At 48.1% G+C, this 27,991-nt stretch overlaps 1 protein-coding gene across 8 annotated transcripts; it reads left to right on the top strand.

Annotated features, from left to right (window-relative positions):
* Positions 1–358: 358 nt before the first annotated feature.
* Positions 359–26,858, top strand: ZSCAN20 (zinc finger and SCAN domain containing 20). Of its 8 annotated transcripts, none has more exons than XR_012079307.1 (9): positions 359–444; positions 6,930–7,456; positions 11,780–11,966; positions 12,387–12,463; positions 12,756–12,840; positions 14,271–14,957; positions 16,051–16,479; positions 17,064–18,457; positions 24,470–26,858. XR_012079307.1 is itself a non-coding variant. In XM_015241090.3 (8 exons), the coding sequence occupies exons 2-8, from the start codon at positions 7,040–7,042 to the stop codon at positions 18,320–18,322; spliced, it is 3,138 nt and encodes a 1,045-aa protein (XP_015096576.2). In that variant the 5' UTR covers positions 359–444; positions 6,930–7,039; the 3' UTR covers positions 18,323–18,495. The 8 variants fall into 8 exon arrangements, 6 of the variants coding, with proteins under 6 accessions (XP_015096576.2, XP_015096566.2, XP_072830931.1 ...); XR_012079308.1 differs by lacking the exon at positions 24,470–26,858 and adding an exon at positions 23,514–24,447; XM_015241090.3 differs by lacking the exon at positions 24,470–26,858 and having other exon boundaries at positions 16,054–16,479; positions 17,064–18,495.
* Positions 26,859–27,991: the final 1,133 nt, after the last annotated feature.

Here is a 27,991-nt window from a genome sequence, read left to right as displayed (position 1 = left end):
CCCGCCCACCAGTCTGGTCACCTTCAGTCACCCTCTCTCCTAAAATCTTACTGTTTCCGCTTTGACCTCTCCTGGCCTTGGGCTCTCACATCCCCTCTTGAATACACCCCGCCCCTTCGGCTTGAATGCCCCCCTGGGCGGTGCGGTTATCTCAGAGCCTGGGGAAAGGACCAGGATCGCAACAGGCCCCGCCCTCACGCTTAGACCCTGTTTCGATTTGTTCCCGGGCGAGGACCCGGAGAAGATGACGCGTCGATTGGCTGGCGACATCTGGAAGGCCTCTAGCGGAGGGGGCCGCCCAACGGCGCTCTCGCGGTTCCTTCTGGGAGGTGTAGTCTCAGACGCGCCATTCCCGCGGTGGCGCCGTTCGGACTCCGCGTCCCAGCATTCCCCGCGCGCGCTCTGGAGCACTTCCGCCCTGTTGTGAAGTGGGTGTCTCGGTGGGTGAGTCCGGGTGGCGGGGCGGGGGCAGCTGAGACTCAGGCTCTGGGCTGGAGACTTAGGAGGTGGTGGTGTCACAGGGAGCCGGGGAAGGTGAGAGGGGGAAAAAGAAGCTCTTATGTGGGGCGGGGGTGGTGAGGGGCGGTGAGAGGATGAAGCCTCCGGAGATGGAAAGGGTCACAGAAGGGTCGGGGATGAGAAGGGAGATAGAAGGCCCTAGGAGGGAGGAGGGTCTTAGAAAGGTCCTTAGGTGAGGGGACCGAGAGAGGTTCTGAAGGTGGAAGGGTCTGGAGAACTCATCGGGAAGGATTAGAGGGTTCTGGGGCCCTGGCAAGAAGTGAAGATAAGAGGGCCTGAGCTTGAAGCCTGACGTTAAAAATAGTGTTCCAATCTCTACCTGCTCGTCTAAAAAGACCGTATCTAATTTGATACCCCCTTACACTTTAATGATTGTGACCTCTGGAACCCCGTGGGTGGGACTGGCTGTTGTGTTCCGCCCCAAACCTGCACCTCTTCCCTTCTGCCTAATGGAAGTGAACGGTTCCAACATCCACTTAACCCAGGCGTGCTCTGAATCCTCTTGCATTCTTCCACATCCAGGTATCTTCACATCTTTTAATTTCCTTAATGTATCTTGAGACATTTCCTTGTCAAGGTTTTTGCTGAAGCCTATACCTTTTCACCTCCCCAGCCTGGACAAACACATTGTAGCTCCTGTGATCTATTTAACCCACAAATGAGATGAGGCTTTCTACTTTAAAAACTTCATTAACTCCCATCACCTATCGAATTAAGTGCAAACACCTTAGCCTGACATTCAAGACCCATCATGAACTCCCTTTACAGCCTGATCTTCCTGCTGTCAAGGTTACTCCCACACCTTGGGGAGGCTGTTTGGTTTTTTCACTATTACACCTGCTGTTCTCTCTGCTTAGAGTACACTTGCCTCCCCGTTCTTTGCCAAGAGAACCATTCTTTCTTCGAGAACCAACTCAAATGTTAACTTTGTTCATTTAAGTCACCCCCTACCCCAGCTCCCAGAGGCCTCTTTTATTGCATTTGCCACATTCGATCATAATTATCTGTGACCTTTTTTTTTTTTTTCTGTCCTTCCATTATACTGGGAGATCTCCAGGACAGGAACAGTTTCTGAGTCACCTCTATTTCCCAGTTGCCCAGCCCAGAGTAATAAGTACTTGATGTAAAACAAGTAACTCATTAAATACTTGATGAATGTGTGAATAAAGACCATCCCTGTTGAGTTTTGCTTTACCAGGCTTGAAGACTGCTATTTCCAGTGGATTTCCAGGGGGGATGAGCTTGTTAGTCTTCTGCCTGTCAGGGCTTCAGTGATTGAGTACCTCTGGGAGGGTAAGCCAGGGGTGACAAATACACAGAATATGTGCTGGTACTCCCCCTCCTGTGTCTGGCAGTCACATCTTATTGGTCCCAGCACGTGTTCCCATGGGATTCAGAGTCCTTAACCCAGCTGACTGAAGTTGGTGCTTTAAATGAAACCCATTTGCTCTCCCTGGTTTAAGCACTTAAGTATAAGATCAGGCTGCTGTAAGCAGTAGCCTGGACTATCAGCCAAGTTAGCCTGATAGCTGTCGAGAACTCCCAGTTTCTTTTTCTTTGGAGGTCACAGACTAGTCTTGGCCTTTCCAGTGGGACTGGGGCAGATCTCCTCCATCCCACTGTTCACTGGGCTCCCATTCCTCATGTCCACATCCATATTCACTACTGTAGGAGCCAGGATGCCCCTCAGCTTCCCTGTATTTATAAAGGGATCCTAGTTTTGATGGCAGACCCCTCATTGCTGAGGGGAATGTGTCCTTTCTAGGCCTTCCTGGATACTGGAAGAGACTTTTGAGATCATTTAGCTGAAAGGTTCCAAAATGACAGCTCTTGCTGAATGAAGCCTACCATCATGCACTATTTATTTACTTAATTTTTAAAACTTTTATATATTTGTTTTTAATTGAAGTATTGTTGATTTATAGTGTTGCATCAGTTTCAGGTGTACAGCAGGGTGATTCAGTTATACATATATATACTTTTTCAAATTCCCTTCTGTTACATGTTATTACAAGATATTGAATATAATTTCTTGTGCTATACCGTAAGTCCTTGTTTATCTATTTTATATATAGTAGTGTGTATATGTTAATCCCAAACTCCTAATTTATCCCTCCCCCCAACCCCTTTTCCCTTTGGTAACCATAAGTTTGTTTTCTATTTCTGAGAGTCTGTATCTGTTTCATAAATAAGTTCATTTGTGTCATATTTTAGATTTCACGTATAAGTGCTATCATATGATATTTGTCTGACTCTTTCTGACTTACTTCACTAAGTCCATCCATGTTGCTGCAAATGGCATTATTTCATTCTCTTTTATGGCTGTGTGTGTGTGTATTCCACATCTTTCTCCAGTCATCTGTCGATGGATGTTTAGGTGCTTCCATGTCTCGGCTATTGTAAATAGTGCTGCTGTGAACACTGAGGCATCACACTTTATTTAATCCTCATGGTGTTTGAAACAATTTTGAGTTGGTTGCCATCATTTAGAAATCCAGAGTTCTAGCTTCTCCTGGGAAAGTTGGAAGGCCTGGGAACAACAGATCAGTGTGTGTCCTGGTGCTCTGTAGTTAACCTCAGTCTCCACATCACTCATTTACTCATTTACATTGCCTGGCGCTCATAGCTATTTAAATTCCAAGCCACTGATTCTTGCCTCCCTATTTGCTCTACTCCCACGTTACTAATGGGGGCACCTGGGGCAACTGCTGAGTAGGGTCAGGCAGCTGCCAAGGCCAGATGACCTGTCCAAAGTCACACAGCTGGTAAATGGCGGGAGTGGAACTGGAACCCTGAACTGCTCATTCCTGCCTTCCTGTTCTTTCCACTTTCCATACCATCTTCTCAGGAGTTCGGGTAACTGGAGACCTAGAGGAGGCTCTATGGGATGGTTAAGAAAAATGACAGGAGAAAACAAATCTGGGCTTAGATCCCAGCTCTACACTTGCTGGTTGCAGAACCTCGCATGAACCTTATTCACAGAAGCTCAGTTCCCTATATGTAAATTGGGGATGTAGTGAAGTCATACCTACAGGATAATTATATTCTATAGTCAACACAGAAGGTGAAAATCACTTTTAGCCAAAAATCACAGCTTGAAAATCCTTGGCAAAGAGCCATTTAAAAACCAATATGCTGTCTTTCAATAAGCTGATAGCACAGCCAGATTTTCTTGGTTCAATGAGAGACAGAAGAGTTGGCTTGTGTTTAGGGACCGTGAAAGACACTCTGCTCTCACTCAGTGGACACTAAGAGCAGCTTGGGGGAGCTCGACCGGTCTGGGCACCAGCAGAGTCATGGGTGTCATCACCACATGCTCTGGAACGACATAGAGTGAATGGGAATGACTGCACTCTTTACATTATGTCTTTTCCTCTTTTTGGGGTCTGTATATAGTGTGATGCGTGTAAGTTACAGATCAGGGTAAGGCAACTCAACACCAAGCGCTCTTCAGTTGCTTGCCTGGAGGATTCTGAGATTGTGAATGTAGCCAGGCACCCCAGGGGCACTCAGTAAATGGATACTCTTTGAGATTGCTGATCCTAGTGGGCCCCCGATATTTCTGGTAGTCTCAGGACTGAGGCGTGCCCTTGTACATTTTCCCTTTGTCAGCTCTGTGTGAAGTCTGCTGACTATGTTGACCTCCCTCTGTGGACAGACTGCTGTTCATATCTGTCTAAGAGAGGAGGAGAGACATCTTTCAGATTGTATTTGAAACTAACCTGTGGGACTTTCAAATCTTCCCAGAAGGAAATACCTAATATTTGAGACCCTGGACTTTGTGCCCAGTGGGACTGTTAATTGCCTGTTTTTGTGTCTGTTCTCTGCGCAGGAGCATACACCTCTTTGCTTGCTTTATTGACTGTCTCTCTGTTTAGATGGTAACTTTGATAACAGTGGAGACTGTCTGTCCTAGTTACTGTTGGCACTCTAGCTCCTGGTACAGTTCAGGGTCCATAGTGGGACTCTGCAAATGACCAGTGAATTTGTCTTCATATGAGACAGTGATGCAGGTATGTTTGGGCTAGTGCATCATTAAGGGTGTGGTTAAAAGAGAAATTAAATTTCACCAAAGTTTCATTCTTTAGTTCAGTATAAATTATGGATCTTCCATAGCCCATTAGGCTTTGATGTACCTGATTTACTGTTTTAATAAAAGGCAAAACTCCCAATGGCCCTGCTATTTCTTAGACATGGGGTTGGGCACTGTGGATACAGAAATGGGTCAGATGCAGTACTGGCCCTAGCAGTACAACCTAACAGGGCTGTCAGATGTAAGAACAGGTAACCATAGTAGTGTAGGATATCACCTACGTTAGAGGTATGTGCCAAGTGCTTTGGGAACGCAGGGTCAGGGGAAGTGATTCTTGAAGAGCAGGGGTGAGGGGCTGGGCATGACAAGGTCAGGTCAGGAAACTCTTAGCAGATGAGGTGACATTGAGCTGGTAGCCGAAGGATGAGCAGGAAGTTGCCAGGTGGCCATGAGTTGTGTCCTAGCCTCTCCCTGTGTGTGTGTGGAGGTCTTTAAGACAGGCCTTCATTTTTCATCACCCTCGTCTTGTTTCCAGACAGCCAAGTCACATGGCCTAAAATCAAAATTCCACCCTCCCTCCATTCTTAATTCAGCTGTGTCCTTCCCACTTGGAAGCAGCTAATAGCCTCCTTTGAGTGGGCATTTTTAATGGTATCTGTATTTGTTACGAGTGACACAAAGAACCCATTTTTCCAGAGAACCCAGCACGAATGTTGTCAGAGTCTTCATTGTGTGAAAGAAGCAATCCTCGGCATTCACTCAAGAAGCATTTATTGAGAGCCTCCTGTGTTTAGTGCACTGTGCTTACTGTGGGCTGGGGGAGGGGAGGGGTGTGGAAAAAGAAGTGAGGAATGAGCTATATTCTTTGCCCTCAGTGAGGCTGTCATCTCTCCGGGGACACACGTGTCCACACACCCCTCTAGGACAGCGTGGAAAGTGGCAAGTGTCACAGAGATGGAAATAAAGAGGAGAAAAGAATTCCTTCTGACTTAAGCAAGAAGATAATTTATTTTTTTTAAATCTAGAAAGGGATTAATTATAGTTTTTGCTTCATGATCCATCACCATCATCCGTTGACATTATTCCATTATTTCACTGTCCATCAAGTGCTTCCTCTGTGTGCTGAGCCCTGTGCTAGGTCCTTAGGAAGCTTGTGATCTAGTGAGTGAGTTAATTACCATAAAGTGTCATTAGGGTAATGGTAGAGAAAATCTAAGGTGGTATGGAAGCCTGTGGCTGAGGACTGAATTGTTTCAGGGCACTGAAAGGGCCACTTGGAAGAAGTACACTTTCAGCTGATGCTATGGGATGAAAGGGAGGAGACTGTTCCCAAAGGAGATGGTAACGTGAGAGAGGGTTTGGAGGGCAGCCCGACGCTGGAGCTGCGAGCCGTGCCTGAAACACCCTGACGGGTGGGAGCGTGGTCATGAGATGAGATGGAGACTTGGGCAAGGCTTGCCCTTTATCCTGAGGCAATGGGAGGTCCCTGAAGGTTATTAGCCGAGAAGCGACCTGGTCAGATTTTGATCTAGTCAGGTTGTGTGAAGAATGGACCAGGTGATGGGATGAGAGGAGTGAAGGCAGGGACATGAGTTAGGAGGCTGATGAAGTGAAAAGCATGATGATTCCTTGGACAAGGTGGTGGCACTCGGGGGTATAGGTGCTTAGAAGGCCAAGTAGACCCAGCTTGGTGATGAGTAGATGTGGGGGATCTTAGAGAAAGATGATGCCCCAGTTTCTGGCCTGGGTAACTTGATGGGGGGTGGTGCGTTTGTTGGGTGAAGAATTCCAGAAGAGGGACAGGTTTGCAGGAGAAAATGACGAATTCAGTTTTGACGCATTGAGTTGGAGATACCTAAGAAAGAGTCAAATGGAAGTGTGTTGTTGGACTTTGGGGGTCTGGAGACAGGTCCTGGCTAGAGTTTTGGGAGTCATCAGTTTAGAGATGGTCAAAAATGGTAGATGAGTGGGATGACCAAAGGGGAGTGTAGAGTGAGAGGGATTTTGCAGAGAGAGCACCCTTAGAAGAAAGCTTAAGGCCCAGGAAGAAAGGCTTTATGGAGAGGGTGACATTTGGAACACAGCTTGAGGGAAGGTCAGACTTGGGACACATGTAGAGGCTTTGCTGGGACCAGATCATGGAAGCCTTGATACCCAGCTAAGGCATTTAGGGCATCCTGCAGGATTCAGTGCTGTGCTGTTTTCCTCCGAGGTGTACTGGCTGCTGGTTTTGGTGGCAGATTGTAGGCTAACTTCCTGCTTATGGAAAAGGGCCTCTCTTAGCACCCCCGCCCCCTGTGCAAAGCAGTGGAAGGTGTGGGGAGAGTGAGGCTCCTGGCCCTCCTGCTTACACTATGCCTTGTCTTTCTGCCTTCAGAACCTGGGGGAGCATTTCCCCTCCTAGGAGCCCCTCGAAGGACACACTCCAGATGCAGGAAGACGTTGGACCAGGACGTCCCAGCTGAAGGGAGGCGTCCGGGAGAGACCATGGCTGTATCCCTGGAATGCCAGGCCCAGGTCTCTCCCCGGCCAGAGCCTGAAGAACTCCTGATTGTGAAGCTGGAGGACGATGCGTGGAGATCAGAATCTCAGCCCCGGGAGAAGGGTCATGAGCCTGTCCCCGGCCCCGAGGCCTCCCGCCAGCGCTTCAGGCAGTTCCAGTACAGGGATGCGGCAGGACCCCATGAGGCCTTCAGCCAACTCTGGGCACTCTGCTGTCACTGGCTGAGGCCAGAGATACGCCTTAAAGAACAGATTCTGGAGCTGCTGGTGCTGGAGCAGTTCCTGACCATCTTACCCCGGGAGGTCCAGGCCTGGGTACAGGCACGCCACCCCGAGAGTGGAGAGGAGGCGGTGGCCCTGGTGGAGGATTGGCAGCGAGAGGCCCGGGCTGCAGGGCAGCGGGTGAGGCAGATGGTCTGTTCTCCAAAGAGCGGGTCCAAGGCAGTGGGGCTGTGACTAGGTTAATAATTGCCAAAGCCACCACAACAATACATAGTAATAATGGTAATTATTATTATCAAGTACCTGACGTTTGTGGAACACTGCTATGTACCAGGCACTGTTCTAAGTGCTTTCCATGTATTAACTCATTGAATCCTGTCAACAGTTTAATGAGATAGGTACCGTTACCTTAATTTTAGTGATGAGGAAACAGACAAGGAAAAGATAGGTAATTGCCTCAAGGTCACTGGCTTCTAGATGGTAGAGGCAGGATTTGGGTTCAGGCAGTCTGACTCTGAAGCCAGCATTCATAACCTCTGCTCTAAGCTGCCTCCCAGTACCGTATTCACAGTACGTTCGATTTGTATTGTGTTTTATACTTAACAGAATCTTTTTATGTATGTGGTCTCTTTGGATGCTTACAGCAATCATGTGGGTAGGCAGAAATAGCATTATTGTCCTGATTTTTAGATTAAACTGAGGCCCCCTAAGTCAGGTGGCTCACAGGTCTCAGTCAGTGTGAACCAGAGCCTAAACCCGGATTCTTAGGTTCCAAGTTCATTGTTATTTCTACTATACGACAGATGCCTCATCTGTGGACCATGGGAATTAAAATACCTCTGAGTCATGGCTCAAATGAGATATTAACTGATATTTATTGAGCACTCACTGTGTGTCAGACACTGTTCTAAGCTTTCTTTACGTATTGCTCATCTAATTACTCAGCAACCCAATAAGGTAGATGCTGTTTTCATCACCATTTTTCCAGTGGGTAAACAGACTCGGGTAAGTAACTCGTCCAAATTTATGTAAGTGGTAGAGCTGAGATAAGGAAAGTGAATGCGTTGTGGATTTAACATTCATAGTTTAAACAGTTTGCAAGAGGCCCTGAAAACCCGTGGTAATAATTTATAATTTTGCTGTGACATAGATTTTGAATCCTGCTTCGACGCTGGTATGTGTAGAACAAGTCCTTCAGGTGACTGTGGGCTGAGCCAGGCTCCCAGAACCTTTATCTTGACATCATCTTGTTGCTTCCACTTATAATATAGTCAATAATTCTTGTGGTATTATACTTAGTCACATTTCGTTGGGGGAAATCACAGGTTTGAGAACATACCCCTTGCTCGTCGCAGGGGTTTCCTCTTTGTTGTTAGAGGTAAAGCTCTATATGGATGTGAGACTAGGGGAAGAAAGATTTATGGTCTTCGGCTTTGCTTTTTGAATTCCTTTACAAACTGATTGAAGACACAGAAGACATAATATTTAAAGTTACAGAACTAAATAGGAGAGAGTATACCTTATTTTAATATACCACCCCAGCCTCCCAGATTAATTCTTTTAAAGAAATCAGCTATTTATTATAAGTGGCAGTGGAAACAAATGGACATCTTAGGACTTCAGAGCTGGAGGGTGAAGAACCTGAAACCCAGAGATAAGAACTGACTTAAATGAAGGTCTTTATAATTCTTCATGTATACAATGAGAAGTTTGGACTAAACCCAAAGTTCTCAAATTATACCCCTGTGAACTGAGCAAAGGTTGAACTCACTCTAAAATTGGAGGGGAAAAAAGTAATAGAGTCTTCTCTATAATGTATTTTTTTCCCGTGATTTTTATTTTTTAACTTTTCTATCTGCTTCTCAGTACTCAGAAATGTCAGAACAAATGGATAAGTAGCAAAGAAGGTTGTTTTTTCCCCCAGGCACATATATTGTTGCTTGTGATCTTACATTGCAAGGTTAGTTACATTCACTGCAGGTAGAATTTGTCCCCAAGTCTTAGTAGTGGAATTGAATAGATTAAATATGTTCCTCAAAGAGAACCACCACCTGAAAAGGGTTGCTGCTTACTGGGCTAAATGACCTCTAATTTAAAAAAAAAAAACTTTCAGTTTTGCTATTTTGTGATTTTTAGCTTGTTTATTCTGTTGTCACCCTCTTGCACAACCCCTCTCCCCATCAGGTGCCTAGGCATTAGAGAAAAAAAAGAAAAAAGGCTATTTTCTAGAGCAGTTTGAGTTTCGTAGCAAAATTGAACAGAAAGTACAGAGTTCTTATTTGCCCCCTGCCCCCACGCATGCACAGCCTCCCGCACTGTCAACATTCTTTTCTGGAGTGGTCCATTTATTACAATCCCTGAACACTGTTATCACCCAGAGGCCATAGTTTACCTTAGGGTTCGCTCTTGGTGCTGTATATTCTGTGGGTTTGGACACATGTGCAATGACATGACTACATGTCATTTGTATTGTGGATACCACCATTACGGTGTCACGCAGAATAGTATCACTGCCCTAAAAATCATCTGTGCTTTGCCTGTTCATACCTCCTTCCCCCTCTAACCTCTGGCAATTACAAAACCACAGATCTTTTTACTGTCTTCATAGTTTTGCCTTTTCCAGAATGTCATATAGTTGGAGTTATATGGCAGATAGCATTTTTCAGATCGGCTTTTTTCAGTTTGTAATACATAATTAAGGTTCCTCCATGCCTTTTCATGGCTTGATAGCTCGTTCGTTTTCAGTGCCGGGTAATACTTCATTGTCTGGATGTACCGCAGTTTATTTGTGCATTCACCTACCGAAGGACATCTTGGTTGCTTCTGAGTTCTGGCAATTATGAGTAAAGCTGCTGTACACATCTGTGTACAGGTTTTTGTGTGGTGTACAGGCATTTTTAATGGCTTCTTAATTCATCCTCACCCTGGCCAGTAGCCTGCTGATTTTTTGCCTCCTCACCACCACTTGAATCTACATCTTTCTGTGTCCACGATTACTATCCACGAAGTCAGAATCTTGGTTTAGGTGCAGCAGTAGTTGGAAGAGCTAGGGCTGGGAGTGAGGATTGCTGCTGGGTCTCCTGCAGAGTTCTACGGACTATAAAATTGTACTTCTAACAAAGTTAATTTTTTCTTGAGCACAAAGTTGTTATTTTTTGAAACAAAATGTTGATGAGCAGATGTCATCTCTCTGTGAACCACACGGAACACTGATGGGTCTTCTCATTTGGAATGGCTTTTGATGTGCATGGCCCAATGATAAAATTCCTCTCTGTGAGAGTGGATTTGAGTTTTCAGATTGGCCAAACGATTTTTGGAGTGAAATTTGGCAAACTCAATAATAAAGTTTGAAAAAGATGGATATTATATGGGGTAAAAAAAGATTCAGAGCGATGTATATAGTTGCTACCTTTTGTGTAAAAATGGGGAAGAACAAGACTATGTATTTGTAGTTGCTTATATATAAAGAACCCTGAAAAGACGCAGAAGGACAGTGGTTTCCTGTGCTGAGGAGTCGGGGGAGACACTGGGCAGGTGGAATGGAGACAGGTGGGGATGGGGTGTTTTCACTGATTATATCCTTGTATATTTTCCATTTTTGAACCATGCGAGTACTGAAGATACCTACTGGAAAAAAATTGAGGTACTTTTTTTTTTTAGAGTTAGGTGTTTCTGTGAGGCAATAAAATTGTTATATTGTTGGGATTTTAGGGCCAGGAAATAACATCTCAGCCTTATACCTCTGAATTTGGAATCAATTTTGAGACAGAGATAAGATATTAGCCTTAAGATTGATAAAGCTGAATGGGGCAATGTTAGCTCTTAATTGATTATTTCCTTTTAGTATATATCTATTCTGTATATCTCCAAGTACTTTTTTGCCTGAACTTCTACACTGAAATTAAAATTGCCAAGTGTGTTTTCTTTTTGAGTAACAGCGCCTTGCCTCTGTGTATCCTTTTGTTTTAAGATCAGGTGTGCTTTTCTGAAAAGCGCATACTTTTATTTCATTTTAAAAATCCATCTACAATTCTTTGAATTTTCTTTGCCTTCCAGCAGGAATATTTAGAGCATTTACATTTAGAGTTATAGTTGTATCAGCTCTTGTGTTTTTCTTTGCCTTTTAATATATACCTGATTAACTTTTATTTTTTTTATAACTTAAAAACTAAACCTGTTTTTTTATGTTTAGAGATTTTTTTTTATGCCACAAAAATTTTACATAAAACATTTCTGGATCATTAAGAGATAAATTGAGTAGTAGTGGCCTCATTTAGACACTTGTCTAGCCTCTCTGTGTTGATCATGACAGTATTTATTTGGTGATATAAATGCTAGTCGTTTACTGAAGTCAGTCTAATGGCTTTGTCGTCAAACTTCAAGCCATCTTTGGATTTTAAAAAGAGCCTGTTAACCTTTGAACCACAGTTGTACTCAAAAGAACATTCCCTGCCCTACCAGTTATTGAACTTACAGTTGGGAATTTTGGCCGTCTATGTGTAGGAACTGGAGTTGTGTGCAGAAGAGACCAGGTCCTTAAAGGCAATGAAGGAATCTCAGAGCTTCCAGCTGGAGCCAGCAGATCACTGGCCAGAGGGACAGTCCCAGAAGCAGTGGGTGAAGAATCCATATCTTGACCTTCCTGAACATCCAGACACCAAGATGGCACCACAGCCCTTGAAAGAGAGTGGTGAGTACCAGGAGCCACGGAGGAGGGGTGACGGGTGGGGGTTAAGGAAGGGTGCACGAGGAGGAAGGATGTGCAGAATTCAAGGCAAGGGTTAGAGGAGTGTGTGAGGGACACCCTGAGAAGGAAGGCCAGTAAGCGTTGTAAGAGAAGGTGAAGCCCCGGTGGTGTTAGCACACCCACCTGAGCTGAGTCATGTCGCAGGTTCAGGCTAGAACTGGGGCTCACAGGAGTTCAGGGCTGACATCTCACAACGACTGAGGAGCTAGATACTCTAGAAGGGAAGTGAAAGTGGAAGTCTGCACTGGCTACCGGGAAGGGCTCAGTTTGATCCAAGCAAGGCTTTCGGAAAGCTGGACCTCAGAGGGAGGTGGTTTGTGGGGAACCAGAGTTTGGGTTTCAGAGCTGTTTTCTCTTCCTCAGCTGTCCTCACTCCCCGAGTCCCTGCTCTCCCAAAGATGGGGAGTGTTGGAGATTGGGAGGTGACAGCTGAGTCCCAGGTGAGCTGCTCTTTGTTCTCCCTTTCCTGTCATTCCTTCTCCCGTGTTCTCATCCCTGCTCCTCTCCTCTCTCTGTGGCCCGCCCTCAGCAAAAGGGCGTCAGGTGCAGGGCGTTGGCCCCTGGCCCTCACCCCCAGAGCGCTGGGCCTCTCCTTGGTCATGCTCCTTGTGATGCTCGCCTCACACATGGTTTCACTGTGCCCATTATTCTCTCTCCTGGGGCCTGGGGGGACTCCCAGGCTGTTTTCAGGGGTCAGTGACATTTGAGGTCCTTCTGTCGTACATCTCACAGGAAGCCCTGGGCCCTGGCAGACACACGGAGAAGGAGTTCTGCAAGGACCCCGCCGGAGACAACTATGGGAACGGCGTGTCCCTGGGTAAGGAAACAGTGCCCTCTGATAAGAGATTGTCGGGTTTCTGGTACACTCCATTCCCAGGGAGTGTTTCGTCACTCCCTTGAGACTCGTGGCTCTGTGAAGTCTCTGGAATTTCAGACCTAGGAGGGAGCCGTGCTCTTTGTGGCCAACACTGTGGAGGCAGGGAGGGCGCGTGGGGAGTGGATAGAGGCTGGCAGGCTGGCAGCCCAGAGCCTGCCCTCTTGAGGCTCGTTCCTTTCATTTCCTCAGTACGTTCACCACCGTCCTGGGGCTGTGCCCAGCCTGCCGTCCCAGAATTCCAGTCTTCTCAGCATCAAATAGCGTCCATCTCTCGGGCAGATTCGAGTAAACTAAGCCCGTGAGTTTGATGTATTAAACCACAATGAGAAATAACTGTTACAGGGCTCAGAATACTTGACTCCCATGTGGCCAGCACGGACCCCTTTCCCTGTAGGTGCATCTCCACAGGAAGTCAAAGAATATGAACATTTCCCCGTGGAGCTGGGGTCAGTGAGAGGGGAGTTAGACGTGAGAGTGGGATAAGGTAAAAGAGACAGCAGCAGGTCTGACTCGTGGCAGTAAAGTAGGATACTAGGAGCTAGTTGGCTGCTTGCTGGGCAGCGTGCCCTTTTTACACATGATGAAAAGTATGCCCTTCTTACACGTGATATCTGGGGAAAATCGTGTTCAAAGGAACCACCTTCGGGAAGTGCTGAACTAGATAATCCTTACGCCTCTTTTAGCTCTAAACTCTTTTCATCTAGTTTCCTTCAAATATTTATTTTAATTAAAGGCTCCCTATTGGAAGGGTTAGGGCTGGGAGCTCCTGGGACATCTGTCCTTTAAACATAGCTAAGTATTTTAAGAACTAAGGAAATTTATTTTCTCATGTGATTGGCAGTCCAGAGGAGAGCATGCTTTAACCTCAGCACAGATGGGCTCAGTGACCTGGGTTCTTTCTTCTCTCTGCTCTGCCATCCTCGGTGTCAGCTCCATGGTAAAGCTATTTGCTGTCACAGTCAAATGGTAGATGCCAAAGGCATTAGAGGCCTGACATTTCTAGCAAGGGAGACACACCACCCACACAGATACACACACAAACGTTTCCTCCAATCATTAAATTTATTCTGATTGGGCCAGTTTAGGGCATGTACCCATCTGTGGACCAGTACCAGTTACTCTTTTGTATGATATATTTCATCACACAAATGTTCAAAAAAGCATATGAACAAAGCAAGCAGGTCAGTATGTTTCTGGTGAGGTTACATCTAGTTTCCTCTCCCTCTCCCTCCAGACCTTTTGAGGGATTAGCATGGGAATTCCTCATTAGTTTCTTGCAGGGAAATGATGTATTTCAAGGACATTTTAGACAAACACTTGGCACAACAGATCATTTCTACGTAATCATTTCTCTTCTTCCTTTTGTGTAGGAGTTCCAGTTTCAAAACCGAACATCCTGTCCCGGAGAGAGCAAGGACCAGAATTTTGGGGTCCAAGGCTTATAAATTCTGGAAAAAGGATCCCTGCAGATTATAGCTTGGATCCTGAGCAAACAAAGCCAGCTCAGGCAGTGGCCTGGAGGGACTCCAGGGCCTGGGAAGAATGCCACCGGTGGGACGTGGAGGACGTGAAGGTGTCAGGTGTACACTGGAGCTACGAGGAGACTAAGACTTTCCTGGCAATTTTAAGTGAGTCTCCTTTCTCTGAAAAACTCCGGACTTGTCACCAGAACCGCCAGGTGTACCGGGCCATTGCGGAGCGGCTGAGGGCACGGGGCTTCCTGCGGACCCTGGAGCAGTGTCGCTACAGAGTCAAAAACCTCCTCCGAAATTACCGGAAAGCCAAGAGCAGCCACCCACCTGGGACCTGCCCCTTCTATGAGGAGCTGGAGGCCCTGGTGAGGGCTCGGACAGCCATCAGAGCCTCAGACGGCCCAGGAGAGGCTGTGGCTCTCCCCAGGCTGGGGGATAGTGACGTGGAGGTGGATGAGCAGGAGGAAGGGAGCTGGGAGCCTGAGGAAGCAGCTGAAGACTGTAATGGTGATGACCTGGCCACTGAGGAGTCCATCCAGGGGCCGAGGATTCCAGGGGGCCCAGCTCTATTCCAGAGTCGTATTGGTAAGAACATGGGGGGCATTAATTGGATCCACGTTCTAACCCTCTTAACCAACCAAACCTCTGCTTCTTGAGTTCAGGGCGCAGATTGAAAGGCTGAATTGATGCTACGGGACTAAGGTCACCTTCAAACTCCTACTCTCTTCTCCTGTGATCACTTCACCCTGATGAGTTTTCTTAATTATAGAAGCAAACACTTTTGAAACCTTCAGGGACCTTAAAGAGCTAATTCAGTATTTCCCAGTGTGTCACTGGTAGTTTGGGGGTGATCACAAGTGTTACCTGAGTGAACTTTTAATTTTAATGTGTATGAGCCCATCAACCTGTGATGTCACAGCTAGTGAAGTTAGGTAAAGAAAGATACTGAGTGAAATATTTAATAGATACAGCAGAAATCATGACAGTAGGTAATTGAACAGCTGATGCTGAGGAAATACCCAGTCACTGTGAGAGTGAGAACATCGGAGCCCGGGCTGTGAAGGGTGGTATGTGAAGGTACACGGGGATCGGAGCCCAGGGCTCCTGCTTCCAGCTTTATGTGGTTTTCCCTCCACCATGCTGCCTCCCAGGCTGCATCATTTACCTGCAGGGGAACTGAAAACAGACCACCTCCTTTTCCTCCTTCTGCAAAAGAGGAAAGGGTATCCTCAGTTGGACTCTATTACAAGATCATCTGAAGTCCGTCTGTGTCTTAGGGATTCTCAGTTCCCATGTTTGTTAAAAGGAAAATTCATCAGGGAAGTAGAGGACATGTATTGAATGGTTATAAAGAGAGTCTCTTGTATCTCAGTTACAGGCCTTTCCCTCAGCCAGTCAGCTGAAGCCCGGGGGTAGGTCACCTTGTATAATATGGCCACTTAAGTCCTCCCCTTCGGCCAAGTTTCTTAAGCGTTAATAGAACCTCTTAGAAGGGAGTGGGGGTTGGGGTGGGAAGCCTTGAGAAAGAAGGGCCTGTCCTTTGCTGGTGCCCCAGGCACCTAGACAGTTTCTGAAGTGTCTTTGTTCTAGGTGTTTAGCAGGGCAGGTGACCCTGATCCCTGGTGACCTAGGCAAGTCTCATCAAGTCTCTCAATTCTGAACTCTTCACTCCTGACAGCAGGTGTGCACTGGGGCTACGAGGAGACCAAGGCCTTCCTGACCATTCTCAGTGAGTCCCCATTCTCTGAGAAGCTGCGCACCTGTCACCAGAACAGCCAGGTGTACCGGGCCATTGCAGAGCGGCTGTGTGCACAGGGCTTCCTGCGGACACTGGAGCAGTGTCGCTACAGATTCAAAAACCTCCTTCGAAGCTACAGAAAAGCCAAGAGCAGCCACCCCCCAGGGACCTGCCCCTTCTATGAGGAGCTGGACTCGCTGATGAGGGCTCGGACTGCAGTTAGAGACACAGGGACTGGCAAAGAGGCCGTGGGTCTCCCTACTTCTGGGCAGAGCAGTACCGAGGCTGGCCACCAGGAGACCTGGGGTGAGATGGCAGATGAAGATGCCATCAGACCTCCAACCCCCAGTCCTAAAACCCCAGACACTGGTAAGCTTGAAGCAATTAGATGTCCACAAAATCTGCAGGCATGCAGACAGTATGGGAGCCAGGCTTATTATCTTTTCTCTGAACTAAAGGGGATAATAGAGTTGAATTAGAATCTATGCTTTGCTCAGATTATCCCATCTCTAGCTTAGTGCAATCCTCCAAGTGAGGCAAATAGTCAGGCTTAGATTTTACTTGGATTCATCTAGGCAATTAGAGAGTTTATTCAATCTCATATGACACAGGATGTACTGAACGTACCAGAAGAAGGCAGTATTCATTGTTGACTAATGTGATGGGGTAGTTAGTCGGCCAGGGAGACTGACTGGCTGAGTGCTTGGGCTGGGGCTCAGGGCTCCCAGGTGGGGTTAGCATGTCCCAGGCTTTGCTCCGCAGCTTTACAGGTGAGAAATGCACGTGTGCACCAAAACTCAATCAGTTTCATGTTAGTCACATTTATAAGATGTGTGATGTAAGATATACACACACATTCAAATTAGCTGAATTCCCGAGACACAAGATCCAGATATGTAAATAGACATTCACTAATGAAGGAACAAGAACTGCATTTCTGTCCACTTTTCCAGGTTTTGAGATGAGGCATGATGATGAAGACCAGATTTCAGAGCAGGACATTTTTGAAGACTTGTCTGGAGCCTTATCAAAATGTACTGCAGAGGATGATTGCTGCCCTCACGATTGGGAGGAAGACAGTGAAAATGAAAATGAAGGTAAAGGGCAGTGGGGAAATCCATCCCGGGCACAGTGGGAAGAATGTTGTTCTGAAGAGGACCTAGAAAAACTCATCGACCATCAAGGCCTGTACCTTGTAGAGAAACCCTACAGGTGTGACACGTGTGTGAAAAGCTTCAGTCGGAACTCGCAGTTAATCGCCCACCAGCGGATACACACAGGTGAGAAGCCCTACAAATGCCTTGAATGTGGGAAGAGCTTTAGTGACCGCTCCAACTTCAATACCCATCAGAGGATCCACACTGGAGAGAAGCCCTACAAATGCCCCGAATGTGGGAAGAGCTTTAGCGACCACTCCAACCTCATTACCCACCAGAGGACACACACACGGGTAAAGCCCTATAAATGTGGAGAATGTTGGGAAAGCTTCACCCAGAGCTCAAACCTTCTGAAACATCAGCGGGTCCACTTGGGAGGAAATCCTGACCACTGTAGTGAGCCTGGGGAAAACTCTGGCCAAAGCCCATCCTTTAGTGCTCCCTGGAGGAACTCGACAGAGGAGACATCTCCGGAACAACCTCAAAGTGCCAGTAAGAACTTGAATTCTCCTGGACTGCAAAGCACCAACTCAGGGGAGAAAGTTTATCAGTGTTCTGAATGTGGAAGAAGCTTCTCTAAGAGCTCTGCCCTCATCAGTCACCAAAGAATCCATACGGGAGAGAAACCCTACGAATGTGCCGAATGTGGGAAAAGCTTCAGTAAGAGCTCCACTCTTGCCAACCACCAGCGAACCCATACCGGGGAGAAGCCGTACGAGTGCGCGGACTGTGGGAAATGCTTTGGGGAGCGCTCCAAGCTCATCACCCACCAGAGGGTGCACACGGGGGAGAAGCCCTACAAGTGCCCCGAGTGTGGGAAGTTCTTCCGTGACCGTTCCAACCTCATTACCCACCAGAGGATTCACACAGGAGAGAAGCCTTATAAGTGCAGGGAGTGTGGGAAATGCTTTAACCAGAGCTCCAGTCTTATTATTCACCAGAGAATCCACACTGGGGAGAAACCCTACAAGTGTACGGAGTGCGGCAAAGATTTCAACAACAGCTCCCACTTCAGCGCCCACAGGAGAACCCATGCAGGAGGAAAGGCCTCGTAGGAGATGCCTCCCCCCACAGCAAAAGAGAGAAACTCAGATTTAAATCTCCCAAGATCCGAAGACGTACGCTAGAAAGAAGCTGTCCCAATTTGTGAGCTTGATGTGTACCCGGGATGTTATCTTGGTGTAACCCAGGTAATTTGGAAGTGAATTACAAATGCTAAGGATCCAGATTTGAAGGCACTTTTCTTTAGTGTAATGTGTTTTTATCCTGCAAAAAAACCCACACAGAGTCCTCAGGCTGTCCTTATATTTTCTGTCATGTAAGAGCTTTATCAGTGTTTGAGCCAAACTGGTCACTTAGGGGATTACAGGTAAGTCAGTGGTCCTGAGCAGTGATTCCAGACCTCCTGTGCCTTCACACCGTCCACTTGTCCACATGCCCCATCGGTGTCCATCAGCAGATTCTCATCCGGCGCAGTTTTCAGTTGGGGCGTGACCTTCTGGGAGAACTTTGAGACCCCCGGTGAGAGGAGCATAACTGAGACTTAGTGGCCTAGAGCAGGCCGCCGTGAGCTCAGCAAAGGGGTGGGAACAACAGTGATGTCATTTCTAAATCGTTATTGATAATTGCCAGTTAGCCAGCATTTATGGAGCTCTTCCACAGGCTCTGTGTAAGCACTTTATACACATCATCTCATGTACTCCTCACAGCAGTCCCAGGAGGCACTCATATTTCCCCTGGTTCCTGGAAGAGGAAAGTGACTTGCTCAGGTCACATGTTTGAAAGTGGCAGAGGCGGGATTCAGCCAGATCTTTCTCTAGGGCCCGAGGTGCTCACCGCTATGCTGAGTCCCCTTCGACATTAGGGCAGGTAACTCAGGTGCCAAAGCGCTTTGTAGACCACGCTTCCTGTTAAAATTTCTGATGAATTCTCCTTTTATAAATATGGACACCGAGAATCCCAAAAGACTGAAGGACTTGGGATGTTCCAAGTTGGTGATGTGCTTTGAGCAAGGCTGAGCTGTTACCAAAACACGGGATGTGAATTTCCATCTTCACAATAATATGGATGAGAGGCAGAGGTGGGCGGAGATTGGGAAAAATATGTAGCCAAAGTGATGTTTCTTCTAATGAGTTACTGCTTTGGCTGAGGAAGTGGGGTTTTTGAGTATTCCCCTTTTGTCTAGGGGTCAGTCCTGCTTCTTGTTAAACTTGGCTGGATCATGGGTTAAACCTTAAGAAACCTGGGTTTCCTCGCCAGTGCTCACGCATCCATGTGTAAATGTCTGTGTCCTGGTCCTTTCCCTCTTCTTTGTTCCTGGTCCCCACCCCAGGACAGGCAGAAGGGAGGTGGGGGAGTCGGTGTGTGTGGCGTGCCACGGAGGGGGCTCTGAACACTGTTCTGCGTTCCGGGTTCGCGGTGCGGCTTTACCCTGAGCCGTCTTGTCCCAGGCCCACCCAGTGCTTTCTAGTTGGCTGTAAAGACCTGCGTCCAACACGGACAGGTTCAGTCAGAACGATTCACACAGGATGCTTTTAGAAGTTTGCAGCAATTTGGCCTCCAGAATTTCTCCCTAGTAAAGTTTAAAAATGTTGACCAACAACTCTGGTTTCCATTTTAAAGGAAAATCCCTCTCCTGACGCCCGCCATGATGCTGGGATGCCATTCATAGCCTGGCTGTCTCATGAACTCAGGAGGCACCTAGTAGGCAGTAGATGTGGTGGCACCTTAGAGAATGGAACTTCCTGGTCGCATGTGAGGAAGTGAGTGGAGATTTGCACTCCCACAGAAGGTGATCACTCCTTAGCCCCTCCCTCTGCTTCCCAGGAACCAGCTCCCTTGGGATCACTGCCTGTCACCTGCTCACCTTTCCTGGCTCACATTGTCTCTGAGGAGCAGGGGTGGTGGGTGAGCCCTGGGTTCGAACCAGCAGATGTCAGTAACTGCAACAATAAGATGATGGGGAGGTACCATGTGAGCCAAGAGGAAGGAACCTGAGGGAGGGGACGGTAGGTCCAGGGAAAGGCACAGTGGTGTGGAAGAGCATGGATTCAGGGTCAAGGCGGGGCTGTAGCCTCCTAGTACTATTTGGGTGTCAAGTGGGCGGTCGGGAATAGTAGGAGCTGAGGTTGGAGGGGTGCTGGGGCAGGGTCACCGAGGACCTCGTGGCTGAGGAGGGTGTGGTCACATGTGCATTGTTGAAATCTAATTGCTGAAGGCAACGTGGATGTACTGCACTTAGGACGACCTGTTGGGGCACTGCTGCAGTATTCCAGCTAAGAGCGCGGGTCTGGACTAGCGCCGTGGTTACGCTGAAGAGGAGGGGAGGATTCGAGGGGCTTCACTGGCAGCACTGAGGACAGCAGGCGCAAGCTGGAGGCCCTGGGTGGCTGCTGGAGCCTGCCGTCGTTCAGGACTGGGGCCATGAGGAGGAGGTGCAAGGAAGGCAGGAGGGCAGGAGAGAAGTTTAACTGGGGACATTTTGAACTTGAGGTGCCTTAGGGATATCCAAGAGGAGACATGCAGCAGGCATTTGGCTATCTGGGCCTGAAGCTGAGGGAGGTTAGGACTGGAGAGTTGTCTGCATGCATGGCTATTAAATTCATGAGGAGGGCAGGATGTTCAAGTTCAAGTCATCGAAATATTGGGCCCGGGACAGAACTTGAGAAGCAGCACGTGTAGAGGAAGATGCCCCTCGCAGGAGATGTAGACCACTCCCCAGTCGCACGCCCCTGCACGCTCCAGTCAGCTTTTGGACACTGCCTCAGTGGCTGCTGACATCTGAATTCTGAATGTAGTCCTGGATTTTCTGGAACCTTCCCTGTGGAAGCCAAGCTGAGCTGTGTGTAGAAGCGAGATTGTAGCCCTCTCCCCAGCTCAAGTGTCACCCGTTCCCCGCCTCTTGGAAGTGTACTAGTGTCTCATGTTCTCAGCTGAACAGTTTTGAGGTTTATTCCTCCCATCTCATAACTAGTGACTGTAGGTTCAGCCGTAAGATGGAGGGCAGTGTGGGCCTGGGGAGAAAACAGCCCAGCAGGACCTTCTCTCCTTGTGGACCTGACGCTTCCTTCGATGGCTTCCATGCCTGGGGCCCGGCCCATCACTGTGCTGGGGCACCCAGACAGCCTCCCGCAGATCTCTGCTGCTCGAGTACACTGACATCTGGCTTTACACGTCCTGAGCTTTGTTACGGTGAGTCTGCCCTTGGGAAGTAGGTCCACTCTGCAGGACGGGCAGTTTCTCAGCCTGCATGGCCACGGGTCAGACCCTGGTCACGGGAGACGGAAGCAGTGAATGCTGCCCGGAGAAGGTGTTATGTGTGAGCTGCATCCCCTCCCTTGATTTCTGTACCCTCCACCCGGGGAGGGCGTTGACTCCTCAGAGGTGACTGAAAGGCACCACAAACACTCATTCCATGGACTCATCAGCAGGCAGCAGACCAAAGCTAGGGGCAGGGAAAGGTGGGCCAGGCCACTTGACATACCCAGTTTTTTTCTTCGGCCTTGGCCCCAGCAGCTGAAGGCATGGTCACGGCTGCCTCAGCCTTAGTGTCCCCACAGCCCCCATCTGCAGGAGCCTAAGGTAACCAGGGCCCTGCCTGTGCTGGAAATTGTAGCCTCTGGGACCATGGGTCCCTGGGTTCGCCTCATCCTGGTCTAGGACCCCTGGTCGGGATAGCCCTCCACCTTCAGGCTGCAGAAAAGGGTGCATCTATAGTCACTTTGTGGAGACGAATAACACCGTTTGGGGGCAGGGACGCAGAGGTTTTGAAGTAGCGAGTGTGGTGATGTCTGGAGTGGGTGTGGGTGGCAGGTGGTCTCGCGTCTCCCAGGACTCCCTGGGTCTCTACCCCAGATTGGGTCCCAGGCCTGCTTCTCTGTTCGCTTCGTTCACTCTGTTCTGTTTGCATTTTTTTCTGCTGTGTATGTGCTGATAACTCCCAGGCTGCCTGCTGGCCAGTCCTACTTGGGTCACTCTGGACCCCTCCAGCCCCACACCCACCTGCTGCCGTCTCCGGCCCCCTGGCCCACCTGCTCAGCCCGTGCATTTACGTGCACACTCGGTGGCCCACAGAAGCCTCCACACATCTCCAGTGAGGCGTACATGCTTGGACTTGGAACAGACGCAGTCCTCCAGACGTGTTCCCCCTTCTAAGGGCATTTTCCAGCTAGGCTGTGATTGCCCAGTGGCCTGGGAAGTCCTTTCCTGAACAGACTCAGTCGGAATTCACCCAGTGAAACATCCCATTACCTCAATTGAAACCACCCTCGCTTTGGACGTCCCTCAGCCCCCACCTCTTAGCAGCAAACACCCTCTTAGGCCCCTGCCCCAGTCTGTTGCTGGAGGTTAGTGCTACCGATAGTGGGAGGTCTGGAAGGCAGGAGAGGTGGGGCTCAGGCCGGGCCTTGGGGTCTGGGTGACAGACGTTTTATGCTTCTTTCCTTGGCCCTTGGCTGGTTCTCTCTGCGCACCCCCAACACCAGTATTACCCCGAGTGTGCCTTTAACACCACTCCCCTCACTCTGCGTTGAGGCAAATCTGGAATCACCTCCAAATGCAATTTTCGGAGGGTCAGGTTTCTCACCCCACTGTCCCTTCCGCTAGCCCACACTGCGGCAGAACAATGACCTCTGCTCGTCCCCGGCAGGTGCCTCGCTCACCTGGTCCCGTCAGGAGCCCCAGTGACCCGATCCTGTGCTACTGGGAGGGAGAGGCAGAGCTCCTCTTCTCTCTGTATGCGGTCAGCCCTCCCATGTCTCAAGGCTCAGAGCCCCTTTGCTCTAAGAGCCACGTGGTTAAGTCCAGGCCAGAACCCAATTAAGCATTTGGCCTACACTCACTAGAATAGGGATCCACGTAGACAGCGAATTTCTAATCAGGGTGTGGCTAGTGGTTCTCCTGGCATGTGAGGATGATTCTGATCCTGTCTGCCATTCCATCATACTTCTTTCCAAAGTCACATTTATTTTTCACATTTTCATCATCATTTCATTATTTCAGTCCATAACCTTGCCATCAAGAGGGTGAGGGTCCTGGGAAGGAAGACAAAGAAAATGAGTCTACCTCATGGGCTGGTTCTGGACCAGCATTACGGGTCCATCCGAGCGCCAGCAGGAGAGGAGCCACAGGCGGGGGCTGATAGAGCTGTGGGCACTGAAGTCGCTGGGGCTGAGGGAGCCCCACTTTGGTACCAGGTGACAAACGTGACACAGAGAGGAAAGGGCTCTTCTCCCTTCTTCCACACAGGGCACGGCTTGGCTTTCATGCTTTGGGGAATTCGTGGACCACAGAGGAGCTCCTGCGCATTTAGAGGCAGTGGAGACCAGCAGGTGGGGTGTCAAGGGGTTGCCTTGGGGGCCGTGGTGGCAGGCAGACTTCATTCACCCCGGGGGCCAGGCTGGGAGAACCTTCTACAACCAGCGCCTGGTGAGGGCTTGGTCATGATCACATACAAAGTCCCCGACCGACCCAACCCCACTCCTGAAGTTTCCCAGAAATAGATGGAGGTGGGGAGGCTACCTGGGCTCAAGGTCACGTTAAACCCACCTGGCACGTCCTGGGAAGGGGGAGGGAAAACAGGTGTTATCTCAGGGAACTTTCTTGAGCAACTGATTTTCATGGAAAACAGGCATTTGTGATTGATTTTTGTCTTAGTGACTGTGGAATTAAAATGGATTAAATTTTGGCCCCTAGGAGGCTCAGAGATTTAAGGTCCAAATCTAGAAACAGAACTGGCTCTTTTGATTTGCAATTTGTGCATCCACCCCACCTTCATTTTATTTGACTATGTTTTCACTTCTCCATCCTTTATTATTTCTTCTTCCTATGAGATTTTGTATCTCTTAACACTAGTCAGATCCTATTTTGGAATGAAGTGGCTTGATAAATTAATAAATTATACAAATTGAACGGCAAAAAAAGGAACTTGTTTTGGGTTCTTCTGGCATCTTCCTGGTTACACCAAAAGCACGGAGGAAAGGAGGAGGGGAAAAGTGAGGGGGACACAGTGAGGCTGTCGGGGAGGCTTGGGGCTCAAGATCTCATGCCCCTTGTGTTGGACTGGCATCTTCCTTTCATGTTCTCTATGGCTCTTCAGACATGAGTGGATATTGCAACCCAGAGTCATTGCCTTTTGTCTATAACAGGTGGTTCCTCAGTCTGCTGGCCTTCCTCACACATCTTTGCTTTGATGTGTCCCCCAGGATCTCTGTGCTAGGGAATCTGAGGTATCTGGGACCTAAATAACATAAGGATGAAAGGATGAAAAGAAAAGGTGTTCCCAGGGGGCTGAATCCTACCTGACTCTTCCGATCTGCTTCCCAGTCCGGGAGGAGAGCTGATACACTTTGTGCTGGAGAAGGAGGTGAGTGCTGGAGGGTTTTTATGGGAATTCTTTCCCCTCCTTCCTCCACCCACTCCCCTTCTGGTAACATTCAGAAGACACTGTAGCTCAAGGTTGAGGTCTCCTTTAGAAACTTTTGCTCTTTCATCCTTGTTGAATGGGTTATAGGCAACTTTGCCTTTTAGACTCTGATATCCTTGAATTCTGATTATGAGTTAGAGAAAGAGTGATATTTCAGAGTTTGATGTGACTTTGATCAGAAGCTACAGGAAACTGTTTCTTCCTGTAGGAGTCAGAATCTTAAGTAGAAGTTTAGTCACGGTTGGACTGAGTGTACTGATGCTCTGTTCATCTTGGGACAAAGATGAGATCTGGGAGAAAATGAGTCATGGTCTCCCTGAAGGAGAAGTTCCAGCTCTCGCTTACATGTTTTCATGTAACTCCTATCTAGCAGTTGCTCCAACAGTGAGCAGATCCACAGGGCTTGCTTTCCTGGGACAGAGGCCACAGACAACTCATTGTCATTCTCTTGCTGTTAGCAGGGCCCAGAGGTCAGTTTCGAGCATAGGGTCCACCAAGCCTGACCAGCTGGAACAGGAACCCTTTAATCAGTTTCGACAAAGAGGCAGCCAGTGCCAGCGTTACCGAGAATGTAACACTAGGAGAGAATCCTCACCTGCAGGAGATGCCTATGCACTGGGCCGGCTCTCTGCTGGCCCCACGTCCACAGGCTGCTGGGTGCTCCTGTTGCCAGAAGTTCTGGGCTGAACCAGGAATCCAAACAGCAGGGCACCTGGTCCCCAGCTAGGCAGTGGGAGTCACCAGGTAAGAGCCTGACATCCTTGGGGAAGAGGAGGTGTGTAGGATCCAGTAGTTTCAGGGCTCAGGCAGCTTGAGGAAGGGGCCAGGTCAGGGTCAAAGGAAGGACTGAGAGCCGAGAGGGGAGCGAGTCGGAAGGAAAGGGAGCATATGGGGAGGGCAGAGAGGCAGAAAGGGGAGAGGAGCAAAGGGGCAGGCTGAGGAGGAGGCAACCAAGTTTGGGAGAGAGGAAGGGCAAGAGGAAAAACTCGGGGTTGGCTGTCCTGTGTGTCCCTGAGTGAGGTAGGGGGTGGGGCAGGTGGAACAGAAGAGGGGAGAGAAGGCATTGGAGCAGGAAGAGGGGGAGGGAAGTGGGGAAACAGAGGCGGCTCCTTTATGGTTCCCAAGTTAGAAATGGAGGGCTGGGCCGCTTGGGCCAGTACTCTGCACCCTCCCCCTCTTCCATTCTCCCATGATCCAGACTCCATAGTAACCAAGACCAGGAACCCTGGGCTGCACTGTCCTGTATGGTGGCCACCCAGCTACAAGTGCCATTGAGCCCTCTAAAGGTGACTAAGTCTGAGCTGAGATGTGTTGAGATGTGTAATATATACACCAGATTTTGAGCAATTCTATGAATAAAAGTGTAAACTATCTCAATACTTTTATTTTGGTTACATCTTGAAATGATAATTTTTAGGATATATTGGGTTAAATAAAGTATATTAGTAAAATTAATTTCACCATTTCTTTTTGCTTTCATAACGTGGCTCCATCCAGTCAGTACGCATGCAGCTTGCATTCGTGGCTTGCATTGTATTTCTGTCAGACAGCACGGCCCTAGGGCATTTGAACTAGAAAAGCCGTCCCTGGAAGTCTCATTTTATAGATGAGGGAATTCAGTCCCAGAGGCTTGTTTGTGGTCACCAGAAACACACAGCAGCTCTTGGACGAGGATCCAGGTCTGTTGATCCCCGCTGGTGCAGGGCCTTCTCCTTGGCTCAAGCTAGTCAGACATGGCCAGGCCTGTGCCCAGGCATGAGGTTGCCCCCTGCGTGTTGCATGAGAAACATGAAAGGCAGACCCGTTGCCCCCACATCTACCTCTTTTGCAAGCCTGGAACCTTAAGTGGCCCCATTATTGCTCTTGTTGGGAAGGCCACTGAATGATGGGCCGTGTGCTCCAGATAAAAACAGCAATAAACCTGACCTCCCCAGCGGGCAGAAACTGAGCATAGCTGAGTCTGGGGGCTGGGGACTGGGAAGAAGCTTCTGAAGATGAAATAAACTGAAGGAGAGAAGTTAAAAGTCACAATTTCAGCCTGTATGTCACATCTCAGTTTTCAAAATCTTTTCAGAGTTTATCCCATTGAAACCTACTCATGGGAAGATTTCGAGGGAAAATGTTACACCCTTTTTCCAGGTAAGGAAACTGAAACTCAGCACAGGACCTTGTCCAGAAGTCCCCAGTCCAAAGAGCAAACACCCAGCACAGCAGATGCCTTTCAGTCAGGCTCCCCGCTGTTGCTTCAGTACTCCTTCCACTTGGTAGCCAAGAGCCAGATGGCTAGGGTACCAGGCAGTAAAAGGAAGGCTGCTGGCCACTAGTGTGTGCTGTGCCCACTGTCTTGGCCCCAGGAAGGAAAAAGAAAGAATCATGGGTACTTCCATTCAGGACTTTCCAATGTTCATTTACTCTTTCTTTTTTAAATTGAAGTATAGTCAGTTTACAATGTTGTGTCAATTTCTGGTGTGCAGCGCAATGCTTCAGTCATACATGAACATATATTCCTTTTCATACTCTTTTTCATTATAGGTTACAAGATATTGAATATACTTCCCTGTACTATACAGTTTAAATTTGTTGTTCTATTTTATATATACTAGTTAGTATATGCAAGTCCGGAACTCCTAATTTATCCCTTCATACCCCCTTTCCCCCTCTAGTAACCATAAGTTTGTTTTCTATGTCTGTGGGTCTCTTTCTGTTTTGTAAAATGCGTTTGTTTGTGTCTTTTTTTAAGATTCCATATATAAATGATATCATATGGTATTTTTCCTTCTCTTTCTGGCTTCACTTAGAATGATGATCTCAGGTCCATCCATGATGCTGCAAATGGCATTATTTTATTTTTTATGGATTAGTAGTATTCCGTTGTGTGTTTGTGTGTGTGTGTGTGTATGCATGCTACAACTTCTTTATCCAGTCACCTGTCAATGGACATTTAGGTTGTTTCCATGTTTTGGCTATTGTAAATAGTGCCTCTGTGAACACGGGTATGTGTACCCCAATTGTGGAACATTTCAAATTAGAGTTTCCTCCAGTTATATGCCTAGGAGTGGGATTTCTGGATCATATGGTAAGTCTATTTTTAGTTTTTTAAGGAATCTCCATACTGTTTTCCATAATGGCTGCACCAAACTACATTCCCACCAACAGTGTAGGAGGGTTCCCTTTTCTCCACACCCTCTCCAGCACTTACAGTTTGTGGACTTTGTTGATTTACTCTTGGTCTCTGCAGGATTTTAGGGTGTGGAAGATGGATTCCATTGCCTGCCCCAGACACACAGGCAGGGACTCCTAT

The sequence above is a fragment of the Vicugna pacos genome, chromosome 13, assembly GCF_048564905.1.
Source record: "Vicugna pacos chromosome 13, VicPac4, whole genome shotgun sequence".
Lineage (NCBI taxonomy): Eukaryota > Metazoa > Chordata > Mammalia > Artiodactyla > Camelidae > Vicugna > Vicugna pacos.
Note: the sequence above shows the minus strand (reverse complement) of the source record. Positions and strands in the feature narration are given on the sequence as shown.